The sequence below is a fragment of the Colletes gigas genome, unplaced genomic scaffold (assembly GCF_013123115.1).
Source record: "Colletes gigas isolate AHSC1104 unplaced genomic scaffold, ASM1312311v1 Colletes_gigas_Sc00013, whole genome shotgun sequence".
Lineage (NCBI taxonomy): Eukaryota > Metazoa > Arthropoda > Insecta > Hymenoptera > Colletidae > Colletes > Colletes gigas.
Window position 1 is genome coordinate 883,203 of NW_025106642.1, and position 26,678 is coordinate 909,880.

Here is a 26,678-nt window from a genome sequence, read left to right on the forward strand (position 1 = left end):
TCTATTTTTTATTGACCTTTACCCTTTTTTATGTTGCTACTATGTTTATTCAAAGATACAATTTAATTTTTATCCATCAAAAAAAAAAAATGTATTCATCGAATTATAAAAGCTTGTTATGTCATAATTGTTAAACTCATAAATTACAAAAATTACATTCTCATAGTACATTAGTATGCTTAATAATTACCGGCACATGAAAGTAGTATAATTCTTCTTAATATTTTTATTTCATCAAAGTATTCCAAGATTTAATATACAGAGAGTTTATATAGCTACTTTCAGTAGTTTTTATAATTACAAATACTGAAACAGCATTCAAATTAAATTTTTCGTCAATCACAATAAATATAAAATATTAATCATAGTTGTGAAAACCAAGTGTAATCAAATTTATGGATAAATAACATTCTATAATTAAGTAATAAAATAATATTAAAAAATGGATGAATAAATTAAGATATTAAAAATTTATCATTCAAATTAAAAAGCAATCTTGCTATAAAATTATTTACAATCTTCGATTCTATAAAAAGTTATTATTTAAGTATAATTCTAATGAATAAAGTAATTGTTGCGAAGACAATTCATATTTTGTTTAAATAGACAAAACTTAATAGTATATGACACATAGAATTTCATTTATAAAATTTCAATATGCAACATATTTCTCTTATGTTTCTTTCTAAACCAATATAAATATATCATAATCATACAATGCGAACACGCATAAATCTAACTTTTTGAAACAACATTTATCGTGTATGACTTTTGCATGTAGTTACTTTGAAAAATAATTTAATGTAAAATTAAATACATAAAATGTGATTTTTTAAGTTATTGCTAAAAGCCTCTTATCATACAACAGTATTCCATTCGCTATATTTTTGACTCATAGGAGATGACTCATCGTTTAATTGTACTTAATTTATCACTAAGAATTAAGGTAGTCATCATTAACAACGATTGTGTCAATAATAAACATTATAAAAACTTTGTATGCTAATTGGCATTCAGTTCCAGCTGTATGCAATCACAAATTGTATCTTCCCTATCCTAATTTAAATAACTAATTTCTTCATTCCCTTGAGTATTTATCACAAGATTGTAATTGTAAAAACAGTTCCATAACGATCCATACAACTATAAAGGTATTTGCACAAAATATTTAATCCCTGTTCTTTGTATAAAAATATAATAACGACATAACTTAAAAACCTGCTCGTAATAACTCGCTTAATGAAAAGATATCTGATGCCTTTAAATGAACTTCGCTTATTATATTCACCATTATTAAGTCAATATGGAATTAGAGCAGAGGCAAATTTCTTTCATATTATATTATATACATTTTTTTTTCATAATCAGTCTGTTTTATGGGAGATCTATCAACACTTGCCTTGCAAGTATATTAATAACAATGCTAAATTTTTGCTAACAAAACTCATTAACAGTAAAATACTGTGTATGCTCTGTTGAAAATAATTCTGTTACGTATTTTTATACATGTTACTTTTACTGTATCTTATATTTATTAGCGCATAACACCGACTATAAATTATAATTCTTTATTACGAAATTATGCCTGCATCTATACCTTTGATCTTTTCAAATAGTATGTTCTTGAATGTTTATAAAACATTATCAACGTTGAGCATCATTAACAATTCTTGCTATAATGTAATATCATTGACTATGGAAGTATCTAAATACTTCATAACGTTATAATATAAATCAATAATATATGTACACTTTTCATGTGTACAATCGTGAAAAAATTATTTATTTCATAAATTTAACGATGGTTGATCCACTTCTGGCCGACTATCTGGGGGACTGGAAACTTGTACTACTGGTAGATCTTTACTCACTGCCCATTCGCTTTCTGGATCAGAGGAGATATTCGAGCCCCCTATAATATCATCCTCTAGAGAAATATCTGATAAATTTTCCATACTTAATTGATTGTCATCTGTGTATGGAGATTCACTAATAACTGAAACACAATATTTTCAAACTTCCATACATAATTATTATTAACAATTCCAATTCTGTATAATATAATTTTTATATAGTAAAATGATTAATAGTTAAAACAAAAAAGGATACCATCATTGTGCGTATGCTGCGATGACAACCATGTAGGTTCATCCCATTCGTCGAACTGTAATTTTCTATTATTCTCAACCTCTTCTATAGATAACACCGTATGCGATTCTGAATCCGTAACATCGAATATCTCTGTTACTTGTACTTTATTATTATCGTCCATATAATAGTATGCCATCACAGCTTCTTGGTCTGAAGTTACCTATAAATTTTGTTTACAAAATTGAAGTACAATTTGTAATTTCAAGATTAATTAATAATCTTTACTACTTACTTGAAGAATGTTCTCAAAAGTATCATCGACAGTTGAAAGATCAGACATGTTTATAACACATTTTGATTTATTGTGATCTGTCCATGGTTGTCTAAAAAGTATAGATTGAAAAATAATTAATAATGTTTGGCAATATTTAAAACATATCAATTATAGTCAATAGGCTTACATTTCATCGTATTGTAAAGTTAAATTTAGATTTTTCTTAGTTTTGTATAAATGGTCAGTCTCGTCTACTGCTTCCATATTATATATACCTGAAAAATTTGCAGAAACAATTATTATTATTATTATTATTATTATTATTATTATTAATAATATAACAATTACACTTACTTGATCCATATTCTGTAATAGCTAATTGACATTTAATAGTTTGTGGGACTCGTTGATAATACACAGTGATTTGGGGAAACAGTATGTTTAATTGATCCAAGAAGAATGTTCTGAATTCTAACAAATTTCTTCGTAATTTAGGGACATTTAAAATAAACCTGAAAATAAAATAAAATAAAATTAATACCCTTTTTATGTAAGAAATCATTGTCTACATAGCATGTAGAAAAGATAACTATATACAAAAAGAATAGCAGCACTTTATATCAAATTTAAATAAACATGCACACCTGAAAATACAAATATAGCAAAATTAAAATTTGATGGTACATATTTATTGCTTATTGTTAAACACTGTATATTTCAGTTTTAGTATCATTCACACTGTAACAGAAAAGTAACAAAACTTTTTCTCTCTTAGTATTTACATATGCAAACAAATGTCACTATTCAGAGCAAATAAATCGATTTAATTCTGTAATTTTTAATTAAGTGTCAACGCTATATTCAATTAATTTTATACAATAAAACAAAGAGTGGAAAACTTGTGCTTACCGAGAAGGTGTCGTATGATTAGTACAAGAAATCATCTGCGGGGGTGTACGAAGGAAATTTCCAACTACTTTATATTCCAAGGTACGAGTTTCTATCTTGTTACCAATCAAACTATACCCACATGCATAATGTTAAACACGATATTATTACAGTTAAAAATTATAAAGTGACATCAGCTACAATAATTTTATTAAGAATACAAAAATAATTACATGCAATAACTACATTAGCAAAGTAATATGTCTGGCTATAAATGTGTTGTTAGTTTGTAATATATATACACATATATACAAATTAAAAACTTTAATCATATTACTTATCTTAATTGCATGCAATGTTAAACGAGCAATAATAGATGCAAGTTAATTTGTCATACCATAAATAATTTACATAACATATATATTTAAATAACATTTTACATATTATTAATATAACAGTAACTAGAAAATATATACTTTAAAAAGGAGATACCTAATAAGATGCTTACTTGGTGAAAGTTGCATACACTACATCTGCTGGTAACGTGTAAGGTAGACTAAGCAATGAAAGTAGTTTTACACTGCGATGTTTGAAAAACCAATTAATAAGACCTTTATTAGCAGAATCGATCGCATCTTGAAATATCGTCATTACTGTCTCAGGTAACTTAGATACCAATGCTTCCTGCAAAATATATACACATATACATATATGTATGTGAATTTGTGGAAAGCATTACTTTACCTATATGAAGAAACTATATATAACGTAAAATGTATGTATACCTGTCTATGCATTTTACATTCCAAACACTCGGGATCATATTCCATGTTATCATCAAGAGTTTCTGAGACAACAAATGTTGATTGTACAGCAAGACATCGAGTACAATTTAATAAATTATTACGATGAAGGAATCTTAATGCATCATCAAATCCTTGCTTGCACATACTTGAAAGTATCTAAAAAAACAATTCTTAATAATATTAAAAAACAATTAGAGGCTATTAGTATGTTGTCTCTAAAGATGGGGTATATAAACTTTACCTCTGGATTAGGTGGAAATAGTATTCTTGCAAACCTATATATGTTCTGTCTTGAAAGTTCTATACTAGTGTTTGCAACATTGACCTATGAATTAAAACCGTTCATTAATTGCTATTATCTAATACTTAGATAGTCAGCATTTTACTGTATAACAATGCCTATTATAAATGATATTTATAATAAATCACTTACATGGAAAAGTTGAGAAGAAACATCTCTAGGGCAAATATCACTCTCACCACAAAAAGGACTAACAGTAATTGTATTTTCATCGAGCGTAGGAAGATTATCACTAAAACCACCATCCATATATCTAATACCATGAAATCGTGGTGGTAAAAGTCCAGAGAAAAGTGGAATAAATGCACTTGCTAATAATGCCTGTAAAAATAAAATTCCATTATACCTTAACATTTAAAATCATGTTAATATATATTCGTAAGAATAATTTAATTTCGTCTTTTGTTTTCTTTCGTGTATGAAATCTTTGATATATGTTGTGTAGAAAGCACTTCAGATATTTCCATAAGAAACCACATGCATATAGTATAGGCTGTGAGATCTTGCAGGCTAGTTAATATTATCATCTCTATTAGATATGATTAGATTTAGGAAAAGCTATTGTAAAGCTATCATAAAAGCTCTCTCAAATTTGACAAATATACTTATTAATACAATGAATTATTGTTTATATTTTATAATTCAATATTAAATATATAACTCTAACAATACAAAGCAAAAAGAAAAAAAAAAGAGAACAAATTACCTATTATAATTTCTCTGTTCGACTTCCAATGCTTGTAATTTCGTTCGTCACTGCGATAATCATATAATTCTCGAATGAAATACAAAATATCATATTATTGTCAAGTAAAAACTTTTATAAATATTCTTTTAGCCTTTTACTTATCGTTGCATAGATATTGTTTAATAAAAAACGTACTAAACAAAGGGAACTAAAATATAAATGTAGATCATTCACTTACCTGTAGCAAATCTTCCTTAGAAGAGAATTGTGAAACGATTACATTTTTTCCATCATATACTCTTGTCAAGGAGACGTGGAGTTTACCGCTCACTCGAATGTGAGCGTCGTTAGGAAGGAACTGCAACAAAGATTATAATTCTCCTATAGCGAATGAAAAACATCATCAATGTAAGTTAATTTTAAACACTTTCAAAATTTTAATTAACAATGCTAATAAAAATTAACGACCATAACAACAAATAGAACAGTATCAACAATACATACCTTTTGCAAGCTTTCTAACAGTATTTCCTGTACATTAAAAGATGGACTAAACGGGCCAAGAGTACGTTGTCGCGCTTCGCGTGCCACACGTAATACATTACTTGTAATCTCCCCTGCAATAATATGTATTAATATCATTATTGTGCAAAAAAATAATTTAACAAGAGCATAAATAGATAGCTGAAACTATTTGTCATTCCATGTTCTCATTAATTAACAATTAATTATTACAAGCGGTACGTTATTAGTACAAGGCATTAGTTTTAATAAAATGGATATAAGATGGTAAGTCTATACTTATAAACTACGAAAATTATAAATATGATACATAATATACAGCTAAATAGGTCTAAAGATATTATCAAATCATATGTTAAAATTCAATCCTGTCTTTTTTACTAATTCTTGATTTCTAAGCTGGTAAAAAAGATACAGCGATGTACCCTTGAATTTATCGTTATCTAATGAAAATTTATACTTCCGCTATGCATATGACATATTTAGTCAAATTTTTGTAGTTCATAAGTATAGATTTTATCACTTCATACCAGTTTTATGGGAATTTAAGCCTTCTGCTAATGATTTTTCTCTCGTTAGTTTAACAATTTCAACGAAATAGAATTTTCAAACTCACAATTTTAAATTGCACACATCAAAGAGAAAATAGAAAAGAGAAACAGATCTCTTAAGCTTGAACGTTTTTCATATCCAATCAATCATAAATCACACAATACTTATGCATGTATCTGATGTATATACACATGTATACGTATACTTATACATGTGTATATAAGTATGCATATACTTATAAAGGGTAACTGATTTTAATCTACATATGTAGATGTATTTCAGAATATGTATTGATTTGAGAAATGTATATATGTTCAGCCTTATCTTTTATCACACAAGTCATTATTGCCTTTTTACAAAAACAAGCATTCCTTTGTTTGCTTTAGATATAACAGCTTCACTTATCGATACTGGTATACCAGAAGCAGACACAAAGAGTTTACTTTATGATTAAAAGACTTAAATTATGTTACTATCAAAACAGATACAGTTGATTCTAAAAATGAAATTTTCAGATGAATCTGTTAATCATGAAACTGAAAAATGCATTATAGATATGAGAATGTGAAATGTACATATTTGAAAATAATATTTACATTCAGTTTCATTGTTTAAAAATTAGGCAAAAAGATTTATTCAAATACATTAACTATATTTTACTAATCAATGTTTTTTCTTCTTGAAAACTTCAAAATATTGTAGTAAAATAATTCTTCTGAACAAAAAAGAGAAAAACATGAATTTCCTAATATCATTAGATTAATATCTGTATTCGACCATCATATCACAATATCCATCGACCTTTAAAGATACTGTCTAGACTTTGATCACCATATTAATAAACAACATCGAGTAATACAAAGTCAAATATTAAAATTAAATAATTATTGAAAATGATAAAATCTTGAGTGATTGGCTGTGTCATACATTTTATTGCATAATATGTAGCAAATGTGAAGTATAAATACTTGAAACATTAGAAAAGTGAATACATAATTTATTCATGGAGGCGCATCTACTTTTTGGTTTTAACACATTCAATACCAACATATTATTACAAAACTGTCTCCTGTAGCTGTAAACATTTTTCCAGTTTCATTCTGGCCCATATACTACATCATCGGTTAAACGAGTGAGATAGTGCATGACTCGTAGGCTGAGTCATCGGTCATGTATGTGATAAAAAGCTTCGACAAGACCAAAAACATGTTTATAATTGAAATGAAACTGTCCCATATTGCCAGTATACCACAGGGAGGACACCCATTTTCATTCAAGACATTAAACCAAACGAACAACTGAATTTTAATTATGACCAAAGCCTCATTATGACTCGTTACTTAGAAAACATGCAAGAGGTATTCGACCATTCTGATATGTACTTGGTCACTCTTCATAATACAATTTAAAGCAAGATCTTACAAAAGAATAACTGTTCGATACGACTCAAAATAATCTTCAATTTATCGTATTTAATTTGGGAATTAATACTTATGACCTTGCAAAATATTTTTATACCGGTAATGCAAAAGTAAAGATTAGAAAGAATTTTATAGGAATAAAAAGTGAACTTACGCCATTTTATAAATTAATTGTTTATGCTTCAATTATAATTACACTTCAATTTGTTTTTTTTGTATCCATAAACTGCAGCACATGTTTTTCCTCGAGTCCTGAAAAACATCCGTCGTGCGTGTTGCACGCAACCGAATGTATCTCGTTTTTTTATCACATGCTGTTTTCAAGTGTGTAGGCACTACTTGTTTTACCAACGAGAACGTTTTTCTAGGCTAAATGTTTGCGCATACGCAACGCAACATACTGACGAGTCTACGCACGTTCATAAATGCGTGTTTACAAACAAAAGAACACCAGTTACAAAAACGTTTACGTCATAGATTATATAAATAATTATAAACCGCAATTATGTATCAATTACTGCAATTACGTATTATAAGTTTTTTTTTCAATCGCAATTTTAATTAAGCCATGTGTACGAACATAGGTAATTATATACACGATTCCCATTCCTAGAATCATTTAACTACCCAATATTTACTTTGTAATTATGCTTTATTAGATACTAATAATATTTAACTAATATTATTTATGAGATAAAATTCATTTCTTGTACATGTTTCTAAATTACTTAGTCTATTAACAAAGGAATTTGATAAGAATGAACTTGATTGCTTCATACTTTGTCACTTAAATCACTGTTTACGCTACAATAAATATACACATAGCTTTATTTAAAATCTGTAAATATTTACCTATTTAATGATAAATTAACTTACATGTATATATCTCTTTTTGTTTTGTTATTAACGTATAGATATATTTGATCGTAATAACATTATACGTGTATAATATGTGAAGAAATAAAAAAGAAATGAAAAAAATAATTATTGTAGTTTTCTGGTTGGCCACGGTACTACTTTATATGGCTAATTAAAAACACAAGTGCGATTATTTTACTTATATGTTTTAATCGTATTTTAATTCATTTATTGTCTCGTTAAGTTTTTCTTTTATACTAAAAATGGTCGTATCGTATGTATTTTACAAATATCTCTTACAAAACAAAAAACAGGCAAGATAATTTATTATTAAAGTAAAGAGCATTTCTCTTTTAGATAAACTGATAAACTGTTATAAAAAATTATTTGCAATACAAGGTTATTCGTGTCGATACATCTATTTTAATTGCTCGCATTGTGTTATATATTCATTGCTTGTCTTACCCACAAAGAAAAACATTTGATAAATGCTCTTGCTACTCCATATTTTCAATTTGCTTATTCTAAGCTTGACCTACTTATGAGATTTATTCGCAAGATAATGAACTTTGTAGAACTTTTACGAGTAATTTTAAGTCTCAAGGGAAATGATAGTTACGATATATTATATCAGTAAATCATTGCTTCATAACATTTACTTCTAGCTCAATTTATACTTATTATTTAGAAACCATGTATAAGTAATTATTTAATTAAACTATACGATGCTTTAATAATAACACATATTTGAAAAATTTAAAACTATATGTTATAAATTTCATATTGTTGATAAAAGTTACAAAATTTATGTAATGAAATTGACAGTGACATTGTTTCCATCGTGACAACATACTTTGAATGTGCACTAAAATTGTAACATCGTGTTAATTGATACTAAAAAAAGAAAGAACCAAAGAGATTTGTAGTTTAATAGCAACAGTGACATCATTGGTACACCAAAACAATTTGTTCGGTGCACGCAGGGGATAGAAAACGCGAGATGAATTGTATCAGTAGTCGTAAATCGGACCATAACATTGAGAAAAAAATTAATTATTTAAGATACTATATATCTGTCAGATATATAAACAAAGGAGTTCACTCACCGAGGGGTAAGTCACAAAGAAGACAACAGGCAGCGATAGCACCAGCCGATGCACCACTAATCTTATCCAAGAGCAAGTGTGGTGCGTATTTCTTGAAACACACTGCTACACCAACGTGGTAAATACCAAGGAAACCACAACCAGCGAACGATAAATTCATTTCGGAATCCTCTTATGTGCTATATCGTTTGCTGTTGCTTTTTTTTTTATAGATTGTCAAAAGATAACTGTACAAATAATAGAAAAATACTGATTTTCTTTCTACGGCACTATGTACATCACTTGCCAGGAAAGCGCTTTAAACGACGTAGTTCGCGCGACGTCCAAGTTCGAACTATCGGTAGTCCTTTCCAGGCAACAACCGTCTTCCCAAACTCTGAAGCCTAATCTTGAGTACGATTGAAAAAAATACATGTTACAAACAGCCAAAGCGATAATACACGTTTTGATGACGTACGATTTGTAAATATATACTACATTCTTCATTGGTTGCTGGAGATGGTGTGGTGATAGCTCCGCCTACTTCAACGTTCTTAAACTCATTCATTGTGTAATAGTCCACAGGTGCACGTGTGTGCACGCGTATTCTGACAATAAAACGATCAAAACTATAAATACATTTACATTTTTTGAATGGAACACATTTCGAAGGATATAATGTAATAATTTGGTACTAAACGATATTATATTTTTTATAAATATTAATACTTGTAAATATCCCCCTTGTATATTTCACCTGCAAATATTAACTTTAACGTACAATTTACTTAAAAATACCCGCCAACGTACTATGAAAATCTAGTGACCGATAAAAGATCAGATTTCAATTGTGTAGTTGTAATCTTTGTTATAAACAATATCAATTATGATCAAGAAATTTCTATTCGTCTAATAGTCAGCATCTAATGAACATCTATCTACAAAATCTCGAATTAATTTTTTAAAAGTTTAAGGGATAAAGAACTGTAATTTTAGTACGTAGTGTACAACTACGTAATCGAAATTGTTAAAGTGCTATAATTATTATTAATAATTAAAACATACAAGCAAATGATCATACCTGTATATGTATATCTATAATAAATTCAAACACATCATCAGTAAAAGGAAACACTTGAATGTTTGGTCATTAATGCAAAATCTGTTTTGGATTGGTTGATTTTATAAATGACGGTTACGTTGCGGTAACATTGTTTTGCTAATTTTTGCTATTGGTAACAATCTTATGTTTTATATTATGAACTATTAATTCTGCAGAACAGTTTCATAAATTATTAATTGTTTGCCGCTTTAAGAATCGACCTTGAATAAATCATTTAGTTAATGTGTTACGTATGTTTTCCATTTTCTCAAAAATTTACATTTTATAAAACATATAACGAATTTTATAAATGGCAGTATGTATACTGAAGTCTGAAGTAATTTAAGAGTCAAAGATAATCGATACGTAAAATGTTTATTCCTTGGAAATGACACGAATTTCGTTTACTTTCAATTAAAATTATAAAACTGATTTCTGAATGTTTTACTTATTAGTCGAGAAAGAACATGTGAATAATATATGTTAAGTTTTGTTAGAAATTATAGAGCGTCGTATATAAGATTTTAAATATTGCATTAAAGGCGCGCAATTTTACGCTTTTTTGACATACTGTAATCTGACATATAACCAATAAATATCAATACAACTTGAAACATAATTGAAAATAACACGAAATCATGATAAGTGAAAACGAACAAATGCCACAAACGATGTATGCGACTTGTGGGAACTCCAATGTGTCAAATGGAACAGTTTTCCATGCTGTATATATACCCGAAGAAAATGTTGATACTTCGACAGAAAGCTATACAAAAGGTAACAGTACACTAGTAAACTTTTGTATGTTTTTATCTTGTACACGTTCTATATATTTTATATATACTTTTAAAAAAATTTTAATATTGTACATTTATATATTACAGAAAATAGAATTTATCAGGACAAAGCGGAAGCATTAAAAGTAATCAAGGAATTTAAAACAGGTCGTTTAAAATCGTTTAAGAATCTTTCAGAAGCTGAAGAATATGTTAAGACTGGTTTTGAAAAAACAAATTATACTAACAATAGTACAATATCTACAACAGTACCTGTAGTAGAAGAGAAATCGAATAATTTTAAAGTTCCACGATCGCAAGATCTTGTATGTTTTAGAAAGTTAATTAAGGATGGAAATTTACATGCTGTCAAATCTACAATGTGGGGAAATCCACGATATTTAATCGGAAGCGGAGACACACCTGCAATTTTGCAAGTAAGATATAAAAGTTATAACCATGCTTAAAAAAATTTATTATATGCTATAGAGACTGTTTCATATATTTATTCTAGGAAGGGTGTCGTTATAATGCATTGCACATTGCAGTCAAAGCAGACAGACCAGATATGTGTGAGTTAATATTAAACACTGTTGGAAATGCAAAATTTATACAGTTACTTTACGGTGATGAATGCAAGAGTTATGTGGACCGTGCACAGATTATGTTAGATTTATATTTAAATACACCTGATAAAGGACTGAATGAAACTCCATTACACTTTGCTGTTAAATTTGGTTTAAAAGATGTAGTTCGAGTTCTTGTTTCATATCCATGTTGCATAAAAACATTGCCAAACAAATATAAACAGCTACCAATAGATGTACGTGATGAAGTATTCGAAGATATGGTTCAGAGAATATTATTGTATACTATACTAAATATTTCTATCTACACACAATTCATTTATTTTCTTCTATCCATAATGTTCTTTTTTATTAGTTTCTTTATATTTTTGTAGTAGCATATGTCTAATATACAGGAATATTATTTAACTTGCATATTTGCCATTATTTCAGATAATATGTAGTAGAACCTGTCAAGACAAAGAGTTAAAAAAAGAGATACGAATGTTACTGGAAGATCAGTATTATGTACCTGTATTAAGATCAGATGATAACACGTTACAACCCCTTATTGGGGAACCTTTCTCTCCACCTAACGCATTGGTATGTTAACGTACTTTAATTCAGTTTATGTATAATTTTATATATTATATGTTTTATTTTTGTAGAGTTTAAACACAGACCCAATAAGTCCACGTTTAGAAGTACGTGCATTTGCCGGACCAATGACAAAATCTCGGGCATTAGAGTTTAAAAAAAAGTGGAAAACACCTCCACGTCTTAATATGACGCCTGTTAAAAGAATCACAGAAGATGAATCTAACATGACAAACAATTGTGTTAACAATTTAATGTTAAGATTACAAGATTCAGAAAAGGGACTTGAACGAGTCGGAAGGTATTTTCAATTATCTATTTATTATAAAGTCTAACTATTATTGATTCAAAGTATTCTTTTTGAATTAAATTAAAATTGAAATTTAGTACATTATTTTTAGAGATTTGGCAGAAGAATATCAAGTATCATGGAAAGAATATTGGCCATTTTTGGACGATTTTGCAGATTTTCGTACTACAGAAGGCTTAATGAAACTTGAAAAATACTTGGAAGATAAATTTCATGACCAATTATTTTCTTATTGTCAGGTACAATAAATGTGATAATCAAGTTTTTTAGTTAGTTACCATTATACTTTTTATATAATTTTTTCACAGAACTTAAATGATAATAAAACAAATTCAAATTCAGAAATAAAATTGGAATCGGTCGATGAAATAGATTATTTATGCAATAAATTACAATTGTGTTCATTGCATAATACAGACGATCATGATACAAGCAGTATAGGTAAGCATAGAAAATCTTTTTCCTGTACTATTATAGTATACAATGGAAAGTACTTGCTAATAAAATGACACTATGCACCTTCTTTTTTTTTAGACGAATTAGAATTTTTTACACCACCATCGTCTCCAAAATTAATAGTAGACAGTTCCGATGATGAAATGGAAACTGCAGAGGAAGGTCCTGCAACGTTTCTTGAGGGGTAAAATATAATATATAGTTCAATCGTTTTTTTTTAGTAAAAGTACTACGTTTATCGAAATACATTTTGATTGTTGTACATGTATATAGTACTTTGTATAATATTTCATATTATAGATCACTACCAACAAAACAGGATTATGCTGTTCATAATGCTGTACCATCAATTACGTCTACTGCATATCCGAACATTTACCGTTGGCAACATAACATGCAGCTTGTTATGAAACGTGACTTACCTAGGTAATTATTTCTCCTTTTACATCGTTATATATTTAATAGTTACAACAAATTACTAACATTCTTATTCTTTTATCACTATAATATAATAGCATTTACGTTATTTTTCTGTTACATGTTATTACATTTATTATAATCAATAACAAAATGTAATATTTTATCATTTTCAGAACTAACAATATAAGGTTAATCAGAAGAAAATTGATTCTGACCCCCTAGATACGTTAAACATCAAGACATATTGAACAGTGTAAAAAAAATAAAATTGTATGAACTTTTTATATTACGCACAATAATTCTTATCTGATAGGTAATATTAGTATACTTGAAAACTTATTCAAACTTATTAAGTATACGAAAAAATATATATTTTCAGAAAATTTTATATGTAATGAAAATAATCTATAAAAACACATACTTCGTACACGGTCTATAAATTACCAGTTACATTTGAATTTATGCACGTAACGCTAAAACAATTATGTATATGTTTATTCTCAACAGATCAATAATTATATTATGTATTTTATTTTTTAAATTTGATATTTATGCAGACACTTGCTATTAATAATCTTTATTCACAATAATATTACATTTTTTCTTAACAGATCATTTATGATCTTTTTTCCGATTATATCATTGTAACCTGTGTACACTGTTCTTTTGTTTAATACGTTTGATATTCTGTATATCTATATTCCATACCAAATTATTAATTTAATCAAAGACTGACTGGAGCAGGAGGAGTTTGTTTCAGTTGTAAAATGATTGAACGCATCCGAGAAACATCTTTAGATGTGCGCGAAGATTTAGGATTAAAATCACATAGCTTCGCGATACGTTCCCATTCAGTTCCTGGCTCCACTTCATCAGCTTCTGCAACGAATTGTTTCTCCGCGTTCCTATTGATAAAAATGTTAAATTAAATAAGATGCAAATATATGCAACATTGAAAGTATGTGATAGTTGTAAATTGTATGCATTAATGTCATTGCAGTGTATGTACTCAACACTTCTGTTTTTGTTTCTTACATATAACGTATGTAACAACACAAAATGCAGCAATTTTAAAAAAAATTTCTATTTATGTAACAAAAGTTAATACAAATATTTTTACACTCATTACTTTCACCTATTACAAATAATAAATTATTATAAATTGAAAAGACGTTTATTTTATGCATAGATGAATTATAAATTTATTGCAAAAATAGATAAAGTACTAAAAAATGAAGAATAATAAAATGACAATCGATTTATGATTTATTTGATAGAAACGGTAATTAATAAATAATATCACGTATAAAAAAAATTTTAAGCTCACATACAATATAATTAGAAACATTAAAATCTGATAGTTGTATCAAGCATAAAGTATAACTAAGTCATTCCTACAAAGCAGTTGACGTACAAGAAAATATCAAAAGTTTCCGATATCAACAGCAATTGGCATTGTAAATTATATAAACAAGCTATATAGTACACAGCATTGCAATGCAATTATACATGCAAAAAAATATAGTATAACTTACTTGGCCGATTCCCTAAGAAGTAGAATGAAAATAATATAATTGCATGTAGTAAATGTCTTAAAATAATTTAATATTTATAATTTAATATAGAACAAAACTTTTAACTGCAGCTATACATGTGCAATTAAAAGTTGCATATTAGTAAAAAATATGCTGAGAATATTGCACGAAACAAAATTTAATTAAATGGCAATTGTAAATATTACCTGTTTGTAGTTTTTGTTTTACTAATAGCTTCTGCATGATGTTTATACCATTCTTCTAACTCTTTTCTTGCAGCCTCTCGCCACTCTTCCTTCTTCTTCTCTTCTTCCGCATCTAATTTAAAAAACATTTGAAATATAGTAACTTACAATCTCATAATCTTATTTTCATAGATTATTTACTATAAAGCATGTAGGCATATGATGTAAATGATACCTTTTTCTTCTAGCCTAGCTTTTTGTTCTTCTCTCCATTTTCGTATTTTCTCAGGTTCCTCTTTAACAGGAGGAGGCTTAGCTTGTGTTTCTAAAAATGATTATGTTTAAGAACTAAAAATACCGAACGATTCTTTAAAAGTAATATAGTATAACATAATTTACCTGTCGCCGGTAGTGCTTGTGTTTCATTAGATTGTCCAACTGCATCTACTATTTCGAAACTACTTTCAGCATCGCCACCTGGACCAACTTTAAAATTTTCAAAATTTTTGGGTAAATTATTTACTACAGGTAAGTTAATTTTTAATCGATAAACATATTATAATCGCTTCATGCAAAACTATGTTTTCTTTACATAATTGTTTTCATAAAATGTAATTTTAATTTTTTATAATTTATTTACCATCTATATTAGGTCCTATTGTAGGAGCAGACATAGAAACTGGTGGGATTTCATCTTCTAGCCCTGCCAATTGGTCCTGTTCTCTTGCTACAAATTCTGCCACAGGATCTACTTCTGGTTCAATGACAAAGTTGTCACCAAATCCATCCATATTGTCTAATAAAAATGTCAAATTGACAAGCTTTAGGACGACCCAATATTTTCAATATAGAAAAATAATTTCAAAAATTATGTCTGGAAAGCATAAATAAAAAAAGAATGTAATGCTAATTTTATAAACTTCATAAGAATTGACGCTTGTTAAATACTATCTATATTAGTAGTATTGTTACATATCATTTTGCAATTTGATTTTAAATCATGGTATTGTAACAATATAATTTTCAGCTCATACACCACCACTTTAGGCACTGATACTTCTATTTTATCCTAATATAGCGTTAACTTCGTAAATAGCACTAATGTATTCTTTATATCTTCTAGGTTAAACTAAATTACAGTTAATATCTCTAACTGCATAAGTAGTATAATAAAAGATAACCTAAAAGGACGCATTTATTTAAAAATGTTTATTAATTTAGTGCATTGAGAGCATTTGCAATAATAATGTATAAAAAGTAAACTAATTTTATTTACTTGAAACAAATTGTTTGTAATGATAAATCGGACAAATTTACCTTTCTAATATTGTAGAATGTGTAAATTGCAATTTTGGGAAACACCCCCAACTGTCGTTTCTTTAAATTTCTTCTAAATATCACCACAAATTGTCAACGTCAATACAGTTGGCTTATAACGTACACATGCGCACAATTAAAGTGTAGTTTTAAACGATAAAAGTCAGTACTACCAACTCTTTACAATCATTCTACATTCATTAGACTACCTTGATATTCGTATCGTTAAACTTTCAATATTTTTTATATAAGAAAAGTAGGTCATGATACGAAAAATATTTCTTTGTATACGTTATATTCAGGTTAAAGATTACATAAATACAACAAATATATATAAAAAATTTGGTTTAAACTTGTAACGTGTTTCTTATCTTTTGTGATATAATAGAGAAAAATAAGTTATAATATTCCATTAAGGTTTCTACTTCAAAATGTTTAACTCTGACACAATAAAATAAAATGTTTTATAACGTTATATATAAAGTATGTAAGTACCTACTTATGTAATTAAATCGTTATAATAATTTGAATTATAATTGAATTATTATAGACTATGTTTTTAGCAGAGATTTTAGGTAGAAATGAAATATTTTAAAAGAATGACAATAAACTTGTAATTACATGCATAATGGTAAACATAGAAAATAAATTTGCGTAAATTTGTCTCCTAATACAAACATTATATTTTATAGACATACATATCGTGTCAAACTAAATATTTCGGTTTATATTAGTATATGTCTACAGAGCCATGCATAAACTATATGGTTTAAAAAAAAATATTCCAAAAACAACTATAATAAAAATTGAAACATATATGCGAGTACTTGCGCATATGGCGTAATATATGACAAGTTCTGTAGCAGAAACTTATCTAAACGGGAGCACTTTTAGGAATTACGATCTAAGAAATATCTGTACAATACATTACACACGTATAGACGAAACCATTACACCTTAATTTATATAAGCCATACTTTTTATGATATTTTGAATATTGTGAATAAATAACTGTACAAGAACTGTAAATATAGACAAATGTTGCAATCATTTTAACTCGTGGGAGTGTTTCCATCATAATAATGTGTATTTTTAGTACAATTTCAATAATAAATACAGTTATTACTCTTACAATTCCTATTATTATGACAGGTCACTGGCAACAAAATTTAGGCATCGTATGTGTAGAGCAAATGTTAACAATCGTCTAAAAAATACGTATAAAAATACAATTCCTAAATAACATAATTTAGAGCTTCATTCGTTAATATAATGACGGAGCTCTAAAAACAGTTATTAAAATTTACCTACAACCTATAACATAGGTGGTGGTGAAATGTGAAAAGTGAAGTCAGTATGTTTGCCCGACAAAGCATAGTGACTAAACATGCTAATAGAAATAACTCATACATTTCATTTGTGAAACAATAGGTCAGTCTTGCCCTAATCCCCTCCTTGTCTATCAAAACAGGGATTTATATCGGGAGGTTCGTTATCTAGACATATGTATAAATTTATAGATTCTTCTATTTTTTCTTAATGCCTGCTAAATACTAGGCATTTTCTTCTTCATCTTCAGAGGTCAGTGTTATGTGATCGATACGTCGTGGCAATAACAATGCTACGTGTCCGTATCTAAATACAAATACAACACTCAGTCGAAGAAATAAAAAAAAAAACGTTAAATTAAATGTTAAATTTTGAAACTCACTTGCTGTTTTTGTATTTGTCTTGTATAGCTTGTTGTTGAATATTTAATGCATTACAGAAAGTTTTGTTTAAGCAAATAATGCATTCTTTAAGATCCTTTAAACAATATCCCGTCGACAGTTCTAACTCATGCGGCCACATTTCTTCTAACAATGTGTATCTTGCAAGTGCTACTGCAGATGCAGCTAAATGACTAGGCAAGAACTGTAGATACGGATCCCCTTCGAGCATCGACAATTCACATAAATACTATAAGATCGTGTACATAGATTAAAACGTGAAAATATATAGTAATACTGTGCAATGAAAATTGATGTACTTACCATTGCTAAAAATTTAATTTTTTCTGGAAGATTATTACTAATACAATATTCCATAAGAAAAGCAAGAGGTGTTGGAACAGTAAGATCCAAAGATAAAACCCTCAAAATTAAATGTTCCATGCGTAGTACCTGTTTTTTTGTATATGTATCATCCGTGATATATACAAATTCTCCAACATCTGGTGGATAAATTTCTTCGTATTTTCTATAAAATACAATGACTTGTCACGATGATAAAAATCATTTTTGAATTGTATATCAATGCACATTAAAATACTTACGCAGCAATGAACATAGCGGCTGTACCAACAAGTTGTAATTTTGCTCTTACAACACTCATGTACGATAGAAAACGGTCTATGTACGAAATAGCTAGATAAAGTGTCTCTGTCTGTAACCGATATTCCTCAGCAACTTCGACAAGCCAGTCTACTAATATTGATCTCATCGAGTATGTTATGTCAGGTTGTTTCTTCATATAGCCTGGCTTTGGTCTATGTTGTGTCTGAAAAAAATGATCACTTTATCAAAGCAATACATTAACACAAAATAAGTACGCAGGGAAAAGGAGCGAGGTAATATACTCTATTATGAATAAACGATTAAAACATACCTCTGCTACGCGTAAATAATTATATATATCAGCCCTATATTCGTCCACATCGAAAAAATTAATTCTCATTTCCTTAACAGACTCTCTTCTTCTTTGAAGTTCTTTTTTTGAAGAAGAATAAGGAATAGATTTTTCCAAAAACATTGGACTGTCATGGGGAAAAATGACTTCATTTTGTTTCTTTTGATTTACATCTTGAATAGCGTTACAAAATGTTGACAAATTTGAGATATTAATAGGATTTACTTCTAACCTTGGCTTCTCTCTTTCAGACTTAACATCTTGTTTCTCTTTTGTTTCTTTCTTATCCTTTGTATCTCTAAGCGCCACGGAAGTTTCTTCTTCTAACTTGTCTTCGTAGATTTTAAATATAACTTCCTCTTTCTTCTCTTCGTAGATTTTGAAAGGTTCAAATTGTGTGGGTATAACTGCTTTTGTTTTTTGATATTTCTCATCTTTATAAATTTCCTGTGAAAACGGAACAAAATAAAATAGGATTGTCTCATTAAAACGACACGAATAATTCAATCGTTTATTTTTTATTACGAAGTAATGGATCGCGCAACTTCTAAACGCAATGATAAACTTGCGAAATGTCGATTTACGGAGCAAAAAAAACGCGGGAGGAAAAACGCAAAAAAATGTGGTATACGTACTGCTTTCGGGTTGCGTGTACAATTATTGTGAAGAACGCCTAGAACTGCACGTTTCGTTGCTTGAAGGGGCACGGTAATATTGTCTTTGCCACGACGAATATCGGCAATACGATTTTCTTGATCCTCGTGTACTCGAATCGTAGCCATTATTTAGATTCGAACTTTTCTGCTAACGATGTATATATAAATTGAGCGTTCCTTCTTTCTAACTTATTATTACTTGTTTTTAGACAATACTCATGCCCTCTTCTTGTCGTAACGAAATGAATTTACCGTCCATACATGGCAGACAAAATTTGGAAGCTCCAAGCAACCCACCAAACTTCAGTTGCCGTTTGATTTCAAACAAACGTAACTTCAACAGCTGGCGATACGTTAAAAGCGTTGCTCGAATAGACCAATGAAAGAAGGATGCCTTTCATAAACCGTAAGAACACCAATCAGATGAGTGATATAAAATCTGTGTTCTTAAAAGTATCCTTCAGTATGGGCGGGTATACAACGAAAGAATATTGTATTTATTTAATAAAAGAAACAATGTTATTTTAAAATACAAAACCATTATTTTTGTTTTTATTAAAATTAAAAGAAATTTGTTTTTAATATGTATGTATGTAGGAAGTGTCATTATATAATGATAATTTTTCAAATTTGTTAACGAAATAATATAATGTCAGGGCAGTTCTTTGAAAAATAAGAAATATTTATTTGAAAGGTTTTTCATATCTTATATTGTTAGGAATATACGATCAAAAATTACTTTTCCTGGGAAAACCTTTAAATTAAGTGAAAATATTAAAATTAACATGTATATATATTTTAAATATTTATTGTATGTATGCGTGTATGTCTACAGGAAGCAAGGGGTACATACTGTAATACTGACGTTTACAATTTGCTTATCTTGAATGCTTAACAGTGAATGTGACTTAATTGAAATTTATTTGCAAATTTAAACAATAAGTCTCTTAATTGTTGATTGCTAAAGCCATTGTTAATATATTTTTCTATAATAATTCTAATAACTATTTTAATTGACTCATAATCCCATGAGTAATGTGTTCACAAAAAACGTTTTATATTCGGGGGTCATTTTCTATATCGAAATTTCAAATAGGTTTGAGTAACTTGAAATTAGTAGTTTGTGACGATAAGGATTGAGCTCGTTGATATCCTTTTGCCGTGTACAAAGTTTATTTGCACGCGAAATCGTAATGTTTGTACGATATTTGTGGCTACAGTTAGCATCGCGGTTTGCTTATCAATAAGAATTTTTCACGATAGAACCGATAAGTGTAAATCATCGGCGTATAATTACGTATTTTACCATAGAAAGCGTGTTTGAAATTACAGTTTTAACCTTGCAAAAAGGGCTTCGTGTTCGGCGGAACATTGATAGTCGACTAATCGGAGACGCAAAAGTGATTTATTGGGGCTTATTAAAAAGATAAATATGAGTCCGTTAAATCGAGGTCCTTTACTAGGACCTAGAATTCTACCAGCTGGTATACGGCCTCCTCCACCCCCGAGATTTGGCGGCAGACTTCCTGGTGTACCTCCAAGAATGCCACTGCTTCCCATGAGTCCAGTTTTTGGCCCTATGCGACAAAGATTACCGCCTCCGCCACGACCAACTGGAGTAAACAGACCCAGCGGACCGATGCCGTTGTTCGGACCAAGAGTCAGAGGCATGGCTCCGATAATCCCTCCAATGGGTCTACGTGGTGCAGGACCACGAGGACCACCTATGAGACCATGGTCCAGAAGAGGTTTACCGCCTCAAATTTTACCCCATATGAGACCACGATTCTCCATAGGAAACGGCAATGTTAAAGGGAAAGGATCAAATAATTTGAAGAAAGTGAGCAAACTCGAAGTAAGTGTAAAAGTTTTTTGATATTTATGAAATGTGAACTCATCAGCAAATTTCATTCTTTCTATTATAGAAGTCGTATAATATAAATTATGTACTCTTTTGCGTTCAATTATACAATGTATGTTTATTAGTTACTTTAAGAAAATCATTTTTAGAATTATTCTCTACTTCTTATATTTAAATAGAAATGTTTATATTATAAAAATCTGTAAACATTGTATAAACCAATCTATCGATACAAGCTTTAAAATATTATTATTATTATTATTTAGGAGTTAGAACTAAAGAAGCCATGGATGACAGATGAAATTCGTAGCGAGATACATAAGAAAAATAAACTTTATGCTAAAGCAAAAAAGAACAAAGATGCAAAGGAGTGGGAAGAGTTTAAGGATCTAAGGAATAAAGTAACAAGGATGATCAGAGATGCCAAAAATGATTATCTTACAAAACACCCTGAACAGGTATTTTTTCACTTAACTTTTATGCATACGATACAAATTAATATTTTATATTCATTAACTAACAATTTCTTTAATACATAATTTATCAATTTGTATATTCTCTTTAAAATACCTATATGTATATAAATTATACATATAAAGAGTACAATTTCCAGTATAGTATGTAAATTTGTATTATTATTGTTATTATTAATATAAAGTCTGTTTGGTTGTAATGAAAGAAGTAGACCACCCTGTACAAATAAGTAAAAAAGTTATTACACATGCTTCTCTTATAATTAATATTTTTAGTCTAAATTATTCTATTGCTTATTAATATTAATATAATAGGTGAGGACTGTATTTGATATATCATTTATCATGTATGACTTGTATGAAATAATACATCCTCTTCCTGTTTTTTAGCAATTTGCAGTAAGTATTTCAAAATATTTTCTACAGTTCAAGAATAATATAATACATTAAACATGATTATTTCTGTAAAGTTTTTATTTACATGTTTAATGTTAGGTATTTATATCTTCATGAAATGCTTTATGTAAAGCTGGGGATCACGTTTATAATTTGCACGTGCAAATTAAATAAACAATTCGAATTGGTTTTAATAAATGAATAAAAAGAATTATATGTAAATAAATATAAAAATTTTTGTCTATTTTTTTAAGTAGCTTATTGCTCATAATTTTAAGTCAAGTTCTTTTAATGATATAAAGTTTCTATTATTACCAACTTGTATGGTTGCTATAATATACTCTACATCTAAAGTGTATATTATTTGCACCGCTACATTTAATTGGCACTATGCAATTTATTACACTTTATTTAAATTATGGTTGACAAATTGCTTTGATTACAGGGTGGTCAAAAAACTGACGATAAGAATATGATTGAATCCGAGGGTGTTCAGAAAACTGAGAATGCAACCGTGCAATCTGAGCAAACGGAGCTAACGGAGGAGATGCAGCCTTCCAGCGAACAGGCACAGTCTTAAGCTTCAGGCCACTCCTCCAATAAAAAAATTGAACAGTTGAAACACAAGTATTCCGTTTTCAAACTTCAGAACGATTTGATTGTTTCTTATTTTAAAGTGCAGTATGTTGAAAATACTGCCCTCAAAATATTTTGTATCATTTTTAATTGGAACAATTTTGTATTATCCGCTTTTTGTCATTTGTAAAATATCATTACATTTCGATATAAATTCTCCTTTAACATTTATAATGTAAGTGCATGCTATTAAACTATCACGATAAACTACTTTGAAAACGTAGAGTTTAATATTTGAATAATAGGTATTTTATCATTTCTTGTAACACTTATAAAAAAATTAAATCGTTTCTCTTTCTCTTAATTCATTAGCACACAACTTGTGAATGTAAAATTTTGTATATTTCTTATTTTATATACTTTCAACTAGTGTTAGATATCTATAATTTCTTTTCTCAAAATGTATAAGCACTGGCCTCTATTAGTTATAAAAGTTCTTTAATTGTTGCTTGGTCGGTATGCAGTGCTGCGAGCTATAGTATTCTCTTATTACAAGTTGTGTAAAAGCAAATTATCAATTAATTATTTGCTACATTTATTGTGATATGTTTCATAAAACATAAAGTTAAGGCTTGTTTAATAAATTAAAGTTAAATGCATTTTATATAGCTCGTGGCTCTGTAACAAGATATGACAATTTTTGTAATCATTTGTTATTATGTGTCGTAGTATCGAGTACATTTTATTAATTTCTATAATACATAACTTCCAGAGAACATAAATTCAGAACAAAATAAATTTGTAATTAAAATGGGTATTGTAAGAATAAATCGTATTTCTATAAGTTCTAAATCTGGTGTCCCCAATTACTCTATGAACCACTAAGAGAAGTAATTACGTACATCCGTCGAATAATCGTTCTGAAATATGAAACTGATCTCTTTAGATTTTCTGTGTCAAGCAATTTCCGAATAGATACTGTCTTCCTGGAATTTTTATCCATTCTTACATATACTGTATTTCATAGTACAAAATGAACATATGCTAGTTTTATTCAGTATTATACGATAGATAAATTTAATAAGTTTACGTTATTAAATGTATTATTTTATTTGAAAAAGCTTAAAAATTGAATTCAATGCATAAACATATTTTAAGGTGTCTTATGTTTTCAGTGGCATCTTACATTATACATAGATCAAATTATACTATACTCAAATTATACTACATTTTACAGAATCTATTATGTGTTTACCACAAAATATTTTCTCAAGCCATTGTAAAAATAACCGAAGATTGATAATTTATTTAAGAAATGGACGGAAAATCTGAATTAGTAATATTTCTATAAATTTGAAAACTGAATTTCTGAATACCCTGGAAACTGTTAATATGTAATATATAATTCACTGTGTCATATAACAACATAAATAACCATCGTTTACATATATATTTATGTGTACATGTAAATATTTTTTAAACGTTAGTTAATACATGAAAAATTCTGAAAAAATACTTCTATAATTCTACGACCATCGATACATTTATACGTACTATATTTTAAGAAAGAAAGGTATGAAACAGAAATTGTCAGAAATTAATAATCAAGCATTACTAGTTATTTTCAATATTGATTACACTCCAAGAAGTATTTTTACATTGAATTTGAGTATAAATAATGTATAGAAATATTTGAAGTAACCATTTTTAGGCTCATCTTTATCCGAGCAATGAAGAACCGTATGATCAAAGAGATGAATTTTATGTCAGTTCAGAGGATGATGAGTCACACTATTGCGAGATATGTGATAGAGATTTTCTAACAGAGGATTCTCTGTCGGAACATAAAAAGGAACATAAACCCTGTGGTATCGATGGATGTACATTTTCTGCTCATCCATTGCTTATCGAGAAACATATTGCTATGCAGCACAGTAGTGGATTGTATCATAAAATAAAAAATGTGTCGACCCCGGAAGATATTGAAAAGTGGCTGACGGAGCGAAAAAAGTAAGAGTTACAATGTAAAAATACAAAAACATATGATATGGTATTAATGATTGTGATCCTTAATGATATTGTAGAAGGTATCCTACAAAAGCTAATATTGATATACGAAAGGCGGAAGCAGTGGAGAAAATACAAAGAGGAGAAATAATTAAACAAAAACAAGACGTTATGAAGCGAAGGAAAAAGAAAGTGTTACGTCATAATCGAAAACGAACAACGCAAAATCGACCTACGCAAACATTTTGCGATAATGTAAAACAAAAGAAAGCATATAGAGGTGTACATGAATTTCCTGGAACTTGTAAGCCTTATTACATTATTTTGTTAATAGTTAAAAGAAGTTTTTTATACGAACGTTTTCTACACAACTTTTTAGTAAATTTACGGGAAGCAGATTTACAAAAGGAAGATCAATGTGATAATGAAATTATCGAAAATGCAAATGCAGATGCAAATGCGGAAAATATTAATTTTATTTCTGACGAAGAAGAGGTATCAGTTACATTGGCAAAACCAGTAATTACTACTACCTCTTGCATACCGAGTTTAGTAGCAAATTACGGAAGTTCCTCCGAAGAAAGTAAGTACGAGGTCTATTAGTATAATTAGTAATGTTTGTTGATTGTAATAGAAATTTTTATTTCATGTATTCATAGTAATATTATTTTTAGGCGAAAGTCCAGAAGAAGTACCAATTAAAAAAATAAAAACACATGATGATGAAAGGATAAAGGAGAATTCTATTAGAACAGAGGATATAAAACCTAAAAATGCAGTTGTAAATTCGAGAACAAATGAACACGAATGTTCGAGTTTACAATTGCCAGCAAGTTTAGTTTCTGAAAATATAAACTCTAAATGTAAAAATAAACAGAGTCTAGAGTTAAATCGACATTTAAAAGATAAAAGACAAAAGCAAACTGTAAATAAGAAACAACCGTACACGTCACAATTATTAGAAAAATTACTATCACGGTCTATTCAACACGAAAGAAATTTAATTTGTCAATGTGTAAAATATATAGTAGATAATAATTTTTTTGATCAATGATAATCAAATTCATAGCCACAATTAATATTATTGTATTACTAAATAATATAAATTTAAAAAAGTTTGAGAAACTATCAACTACCTCATTTTTATACACTGTTTTTACCATTCCTTGTGCTTATATTAATAAAAAAATTAAAATCACAGTACATCCATACTTTTTATTTGCATTCTCCTCTACCTTTCCCACTAATTCCTTAATTTATTTAAATTACTCGAAATAGTATTCCAATCCAAT

General features: G+C 28.6%; 5 protein-coding genes across 9 annotated transcripts; 2 read left to right on the forward strand and 3 right to left on the reverse strand.

Annotated features, from left to right (window-relative positions):
* Nucleotides 1-579: 579 nt before the first annotated feature.
* On the reverse strand, nucleotides 580-10,034 carry LOC122399516 (patatin-like phospholipase domain-containing protein 2). 3 transcript variants are annotated; one of them, XM_043400247.1, is made up of 14 exons: nucleotides 9,965-10,034; nucleotides 9,508-9,895; nucleotides 5,553-5,665; nucleotides 5,287-5,406; nucleotides 4,493-4,681; nucleotides 4,301-4,384; nucleotides 4,039-4,215; nucleotides 3,762-3,937; nucleotides 3,275-3,385; nucleotides 2,720-2,877; nucleotides 2,553-2,640; nucleotides 2,384-2,474; nucleotides 2,110-2,311; nucleotides 580-1,996 (listed from the first exon to the last, which is right to left on the reverse strand). In XM_043400247.1, exons 2-14 carry the CDS (start codon nucleotides 9,665-9,667, stop codon nucleotides 1,788-1,790), a joined length of 1,878 nt encoding a protein of 625 aa, XP_043256182.1. In that variant the 5' UTR covers nucleotides 9,668-9,895; nucleotides 9,965-10,034; the 3' UTR covers nucleotides 580-1,787. The 3 variants fall into 3 exon arrangements, with proteins under 3 accessions (XP_043256182.1, XP_043256181.1, XP_043256183.1); XM_043400246.1 differs by lacking the exon at nucleotides 9,965-10,034 and having other exon boundaries at nucleotides 9,508-9,935; XM_043400248.1 differs by lacking the exons at nucleotides 3,275-3,385; nucleotides 9,965-10,034 and having other exon boundaries at nucleotides 9,508-9,933.
* Nucleotides 10,035-10,919: 885 nt separating this feature from the next.
* LOC122399296 (ankyrin repeat and LEM domain-containing protein 2 homolog) lies at nucleotides 10,920-14,139 on the forward strand. Its single transcript, XM_043399881.1, has 10 exons — nucleotides 10,920-11,365; nucleotides 11,473-11,801; nucleotides 11,879-12,187; nucleotides 12,384-12,533; nucleotides 12,599-12,828; nucleotides 12,929-13,076; nucleotides 13,146-13,278; nucleotides 13,372-13,477; nucleotides 13,594-13,719; nucleotides 13,887-14,139. The coding sequence occupies exons 1-10, from the start codon at nucleotides 11,227-11,229 to the stop codon at nucleotides 13,933-13,935; spliced, it is 1,719 nt and encodes a 572-aa protein (XP_043255816.1). The 5' UTR covers nucleotides 10,920-11,226; the 3' UTR covers nucleotides 13,936-14,139.
* Nucleotides 14,140-14,273: 134 nt separating this feature from the next.
* Nucleotides 14,274-16,803, reverse strand: LOC122399297 (clathrin light chain). 3 transcript variants are annotated; one of them, XM_043399883.1, is made up of 7 exons: nucleotides 16,751-16,803; nucleotides 16,074-16,307; nucleotides 15,833-15,910; nucleotides 15,669-15,758; nucleotides 15,455-15,566; nucleotides 15,249-15,260; nucleotides 14,274-14,618 (listed from the first exon to the last, which is right to left on the reverse strand). In XM_043399883.1, exons 2-7 carry the CDS (start codon nucleotides 16,222-16,224, stop codon nucleotides 14,438-14,440), a joined length of 624 nt encoding a protein of 207 aa, XP_043255818.1. In that variant the 5' UTR covers nucleotides 16,225-16,307; nucleotides 16,751-16,803; the 3' UTR covers nucleotides 14,274-14,437. The 3 variants fall into 3 exon arrangements, with proteins under 3 accessions (XP_043255818.1, XP_043255817.1, XP_043255819.1); XM_043399882.1 differs by having other exon boundaries at nucleotides 15,833-15,919; nucleotides 16,751-16,787; XM_043399884.1 differs by lacking the exon at nucleotides 15,249-15,260 and having other exon boundaries at nucleotides 15,833-15,919; nucleotides 16,751-16,786.
* A 1,278-nt stretch (nucleotides 16,804-18,081) lies between these two features.
* LOC122399387 (cyclin-A2) lies at nucleotides 18,082-20,403 on the reverse strand. Its single transcript, XM_043400038.1, has 6 exons — nucleotides 20,053-20,403; nucleotides 19,397-19,864; nucleotides 19,065-19,288; nucleotides 18,784-18,988; nucleotides 18,462-18,709; nucleotides 18,082-18,385 (listed from the first exon to the last, which is right to left on the reverse strand). Exons 1-6 carry the CDS (start codon nucleotides 20,197-20,199, stop codon nucleotides 18,304-18,306), a joined length of 1,374 nt encoding a protein of 457 aa, XP_043255973.1. The 5' UTR covers nucleotides 20,200-20,403; the 3' UTR covers nucleotides 18,082-18,303.
* Nucleotides 20,404-21,209: 806 nt separating this feature from the next.
* On the forward strand, nucleotides 21,210-26,445 carry LOC122399390 (nuclear fragile X mental retardation-interacting protein 1-like). Its single transcript, XM_043400044.1, has 6 exons — nucleotides 21,210-21,928; nucleotides 22,201-22,392; nucleotides 25,091-25,389; nucleotides 25,464-25,690; nucleotides 25,766-25,969; nucleotides 26,061-26,445. Exons 1-6 carry the CDS (start codon nucleotides 21,506-21,508, stop codon nucleotides 26,438-26,440), a joined length of 1,725 nt encoding a protein of 574 aa, XP_043255979.1. The 5' UTR covers nucleotides 21,210-21,505; the 3' UTR covers nucleotides 26,441-26,445.
* Nucleotides 26,446-26,678: the final 233 nt, after the last annotated feature.

What these genes read in the sequence shown, in the direction of transcription:
- LOC122399516 (XM_043400247.1), bottom strand. Translation starts at nt 9,667, where the DNA reads ATGAATTTATCGTTCGCTGGTTGTGGTTTCCTTGGTATTTACCACGTT. An exon ending in TATTTCCACCTAATCCAGAG is followed by an intron (nt 4,216 to 4,300) that starts GTAAAGTTTATA and finishes TTGTTTTTTTAG; the next exon opens with ATACTTTCAAGTATGTGCAA. An exon ending in ACTTTACAATACGATGAAAT is followed by an intron (nt 2,475 to 2,552) that starts GTAAGCCTATTG and finishes TATACTTTTTAG; the next exon opens with ACAACCATGGACAGATCACA.
- LOC122399296 (XM_043399881.1), top strand. Translation starts at nt 11,227, where the DNA reads ATGATAAGTGAAAACGAACAAATGCCACAAACGATGTATGCGACTTGT. An exon ending in GACAGAAAGCTATACAAAAG is followed by an intron (nt 11,366 to 11,472) that starts GTAACAGTACAC and finishes TATATATTACAG; the next exon opens with AAAATAGAATTTATCAGGAC. An exon ending in TCATGATACAAGCAGTATAG is followed by an intron (nt 13,279 to 13,371) that starts GTAAGCATAGAA and finishes CTTTTTTTTTAG; the next exon opens with ACGAATTAGAATTTTTTACA.
- LOC122399297 (XM_043399882.1), bottom strand. Translation starts at nt 16,224, where the DNA reads ATGGATGGATTTGGTGACAACTTTGTCATTGAACCAGAAGTAGATCCT. An exon ending in ACAAGCACTACCGGCGACAG is followed by an intron (nt 15,759 to 15,832) that starts GTAAATTATGTT and finishes AATCATTTTTAG; the next exon opens with AAACACAAGCTAAGCCTCCT. An exon ending in AGCTAGGCTAGAAGAAAAAG is followed by an intron (nt 15,567 to 15,668) that starts GTATCATTTACA and finishes TTTTTAAATTAG; the next exon opens with ATGCGGAAGAAGAGAAGAAG.
- LOC122399387 (XM_043400038.1), bottom strand. Translation starts at nt 20,199, where the DNA reads ATGGCTACGATTCGAGTACACGAGGATCAAGAAAATCGTATTGCCGAT. An exon ending in AAATTAAATTTTTAGCAATG is followed by an intron (nt 18,710 to 18,783) that starts GTAAGTACATCA and finishes ACGATCTTATAG; the next exon opens with TATTTATGTGAATTGTCGAT. An exon ending in GACAAATACAAAAACAGCAA is followed by an intron (nt 18,386 to 18,461) that starts GTGAGTTTCAAA and finishes ATTTGTATTTAG; the next exon opens with ATACGGACACGTAGCATTGT.
- LOC122399390 (XM_043400044.1), top strand. Translation starts at nt 21,506, where the DNA reads ATGAGTCCGTTAAATCGAGGTCCTTTACTAGGACCTAGAATTCTACCA. An exon ending in AGAAAGTGAGCAAACTCGAA is followed by an intron (nt 21,929 to 22,200) that starts GTAAGTGTAAAA and finishes ATTATTATTTAG; the next exon opens with GAGTTAGAACTAAAGAAGCC. An exon ending in CGGAAGTTCCTCCGAAGAAA is followed by an intron (nt 25,970 to 26,060) that starts GTAAGTACGAGG and finishes TATTATTTTTAG; the next exon opens with GCGAAAGTCCAGAAGAAGTA.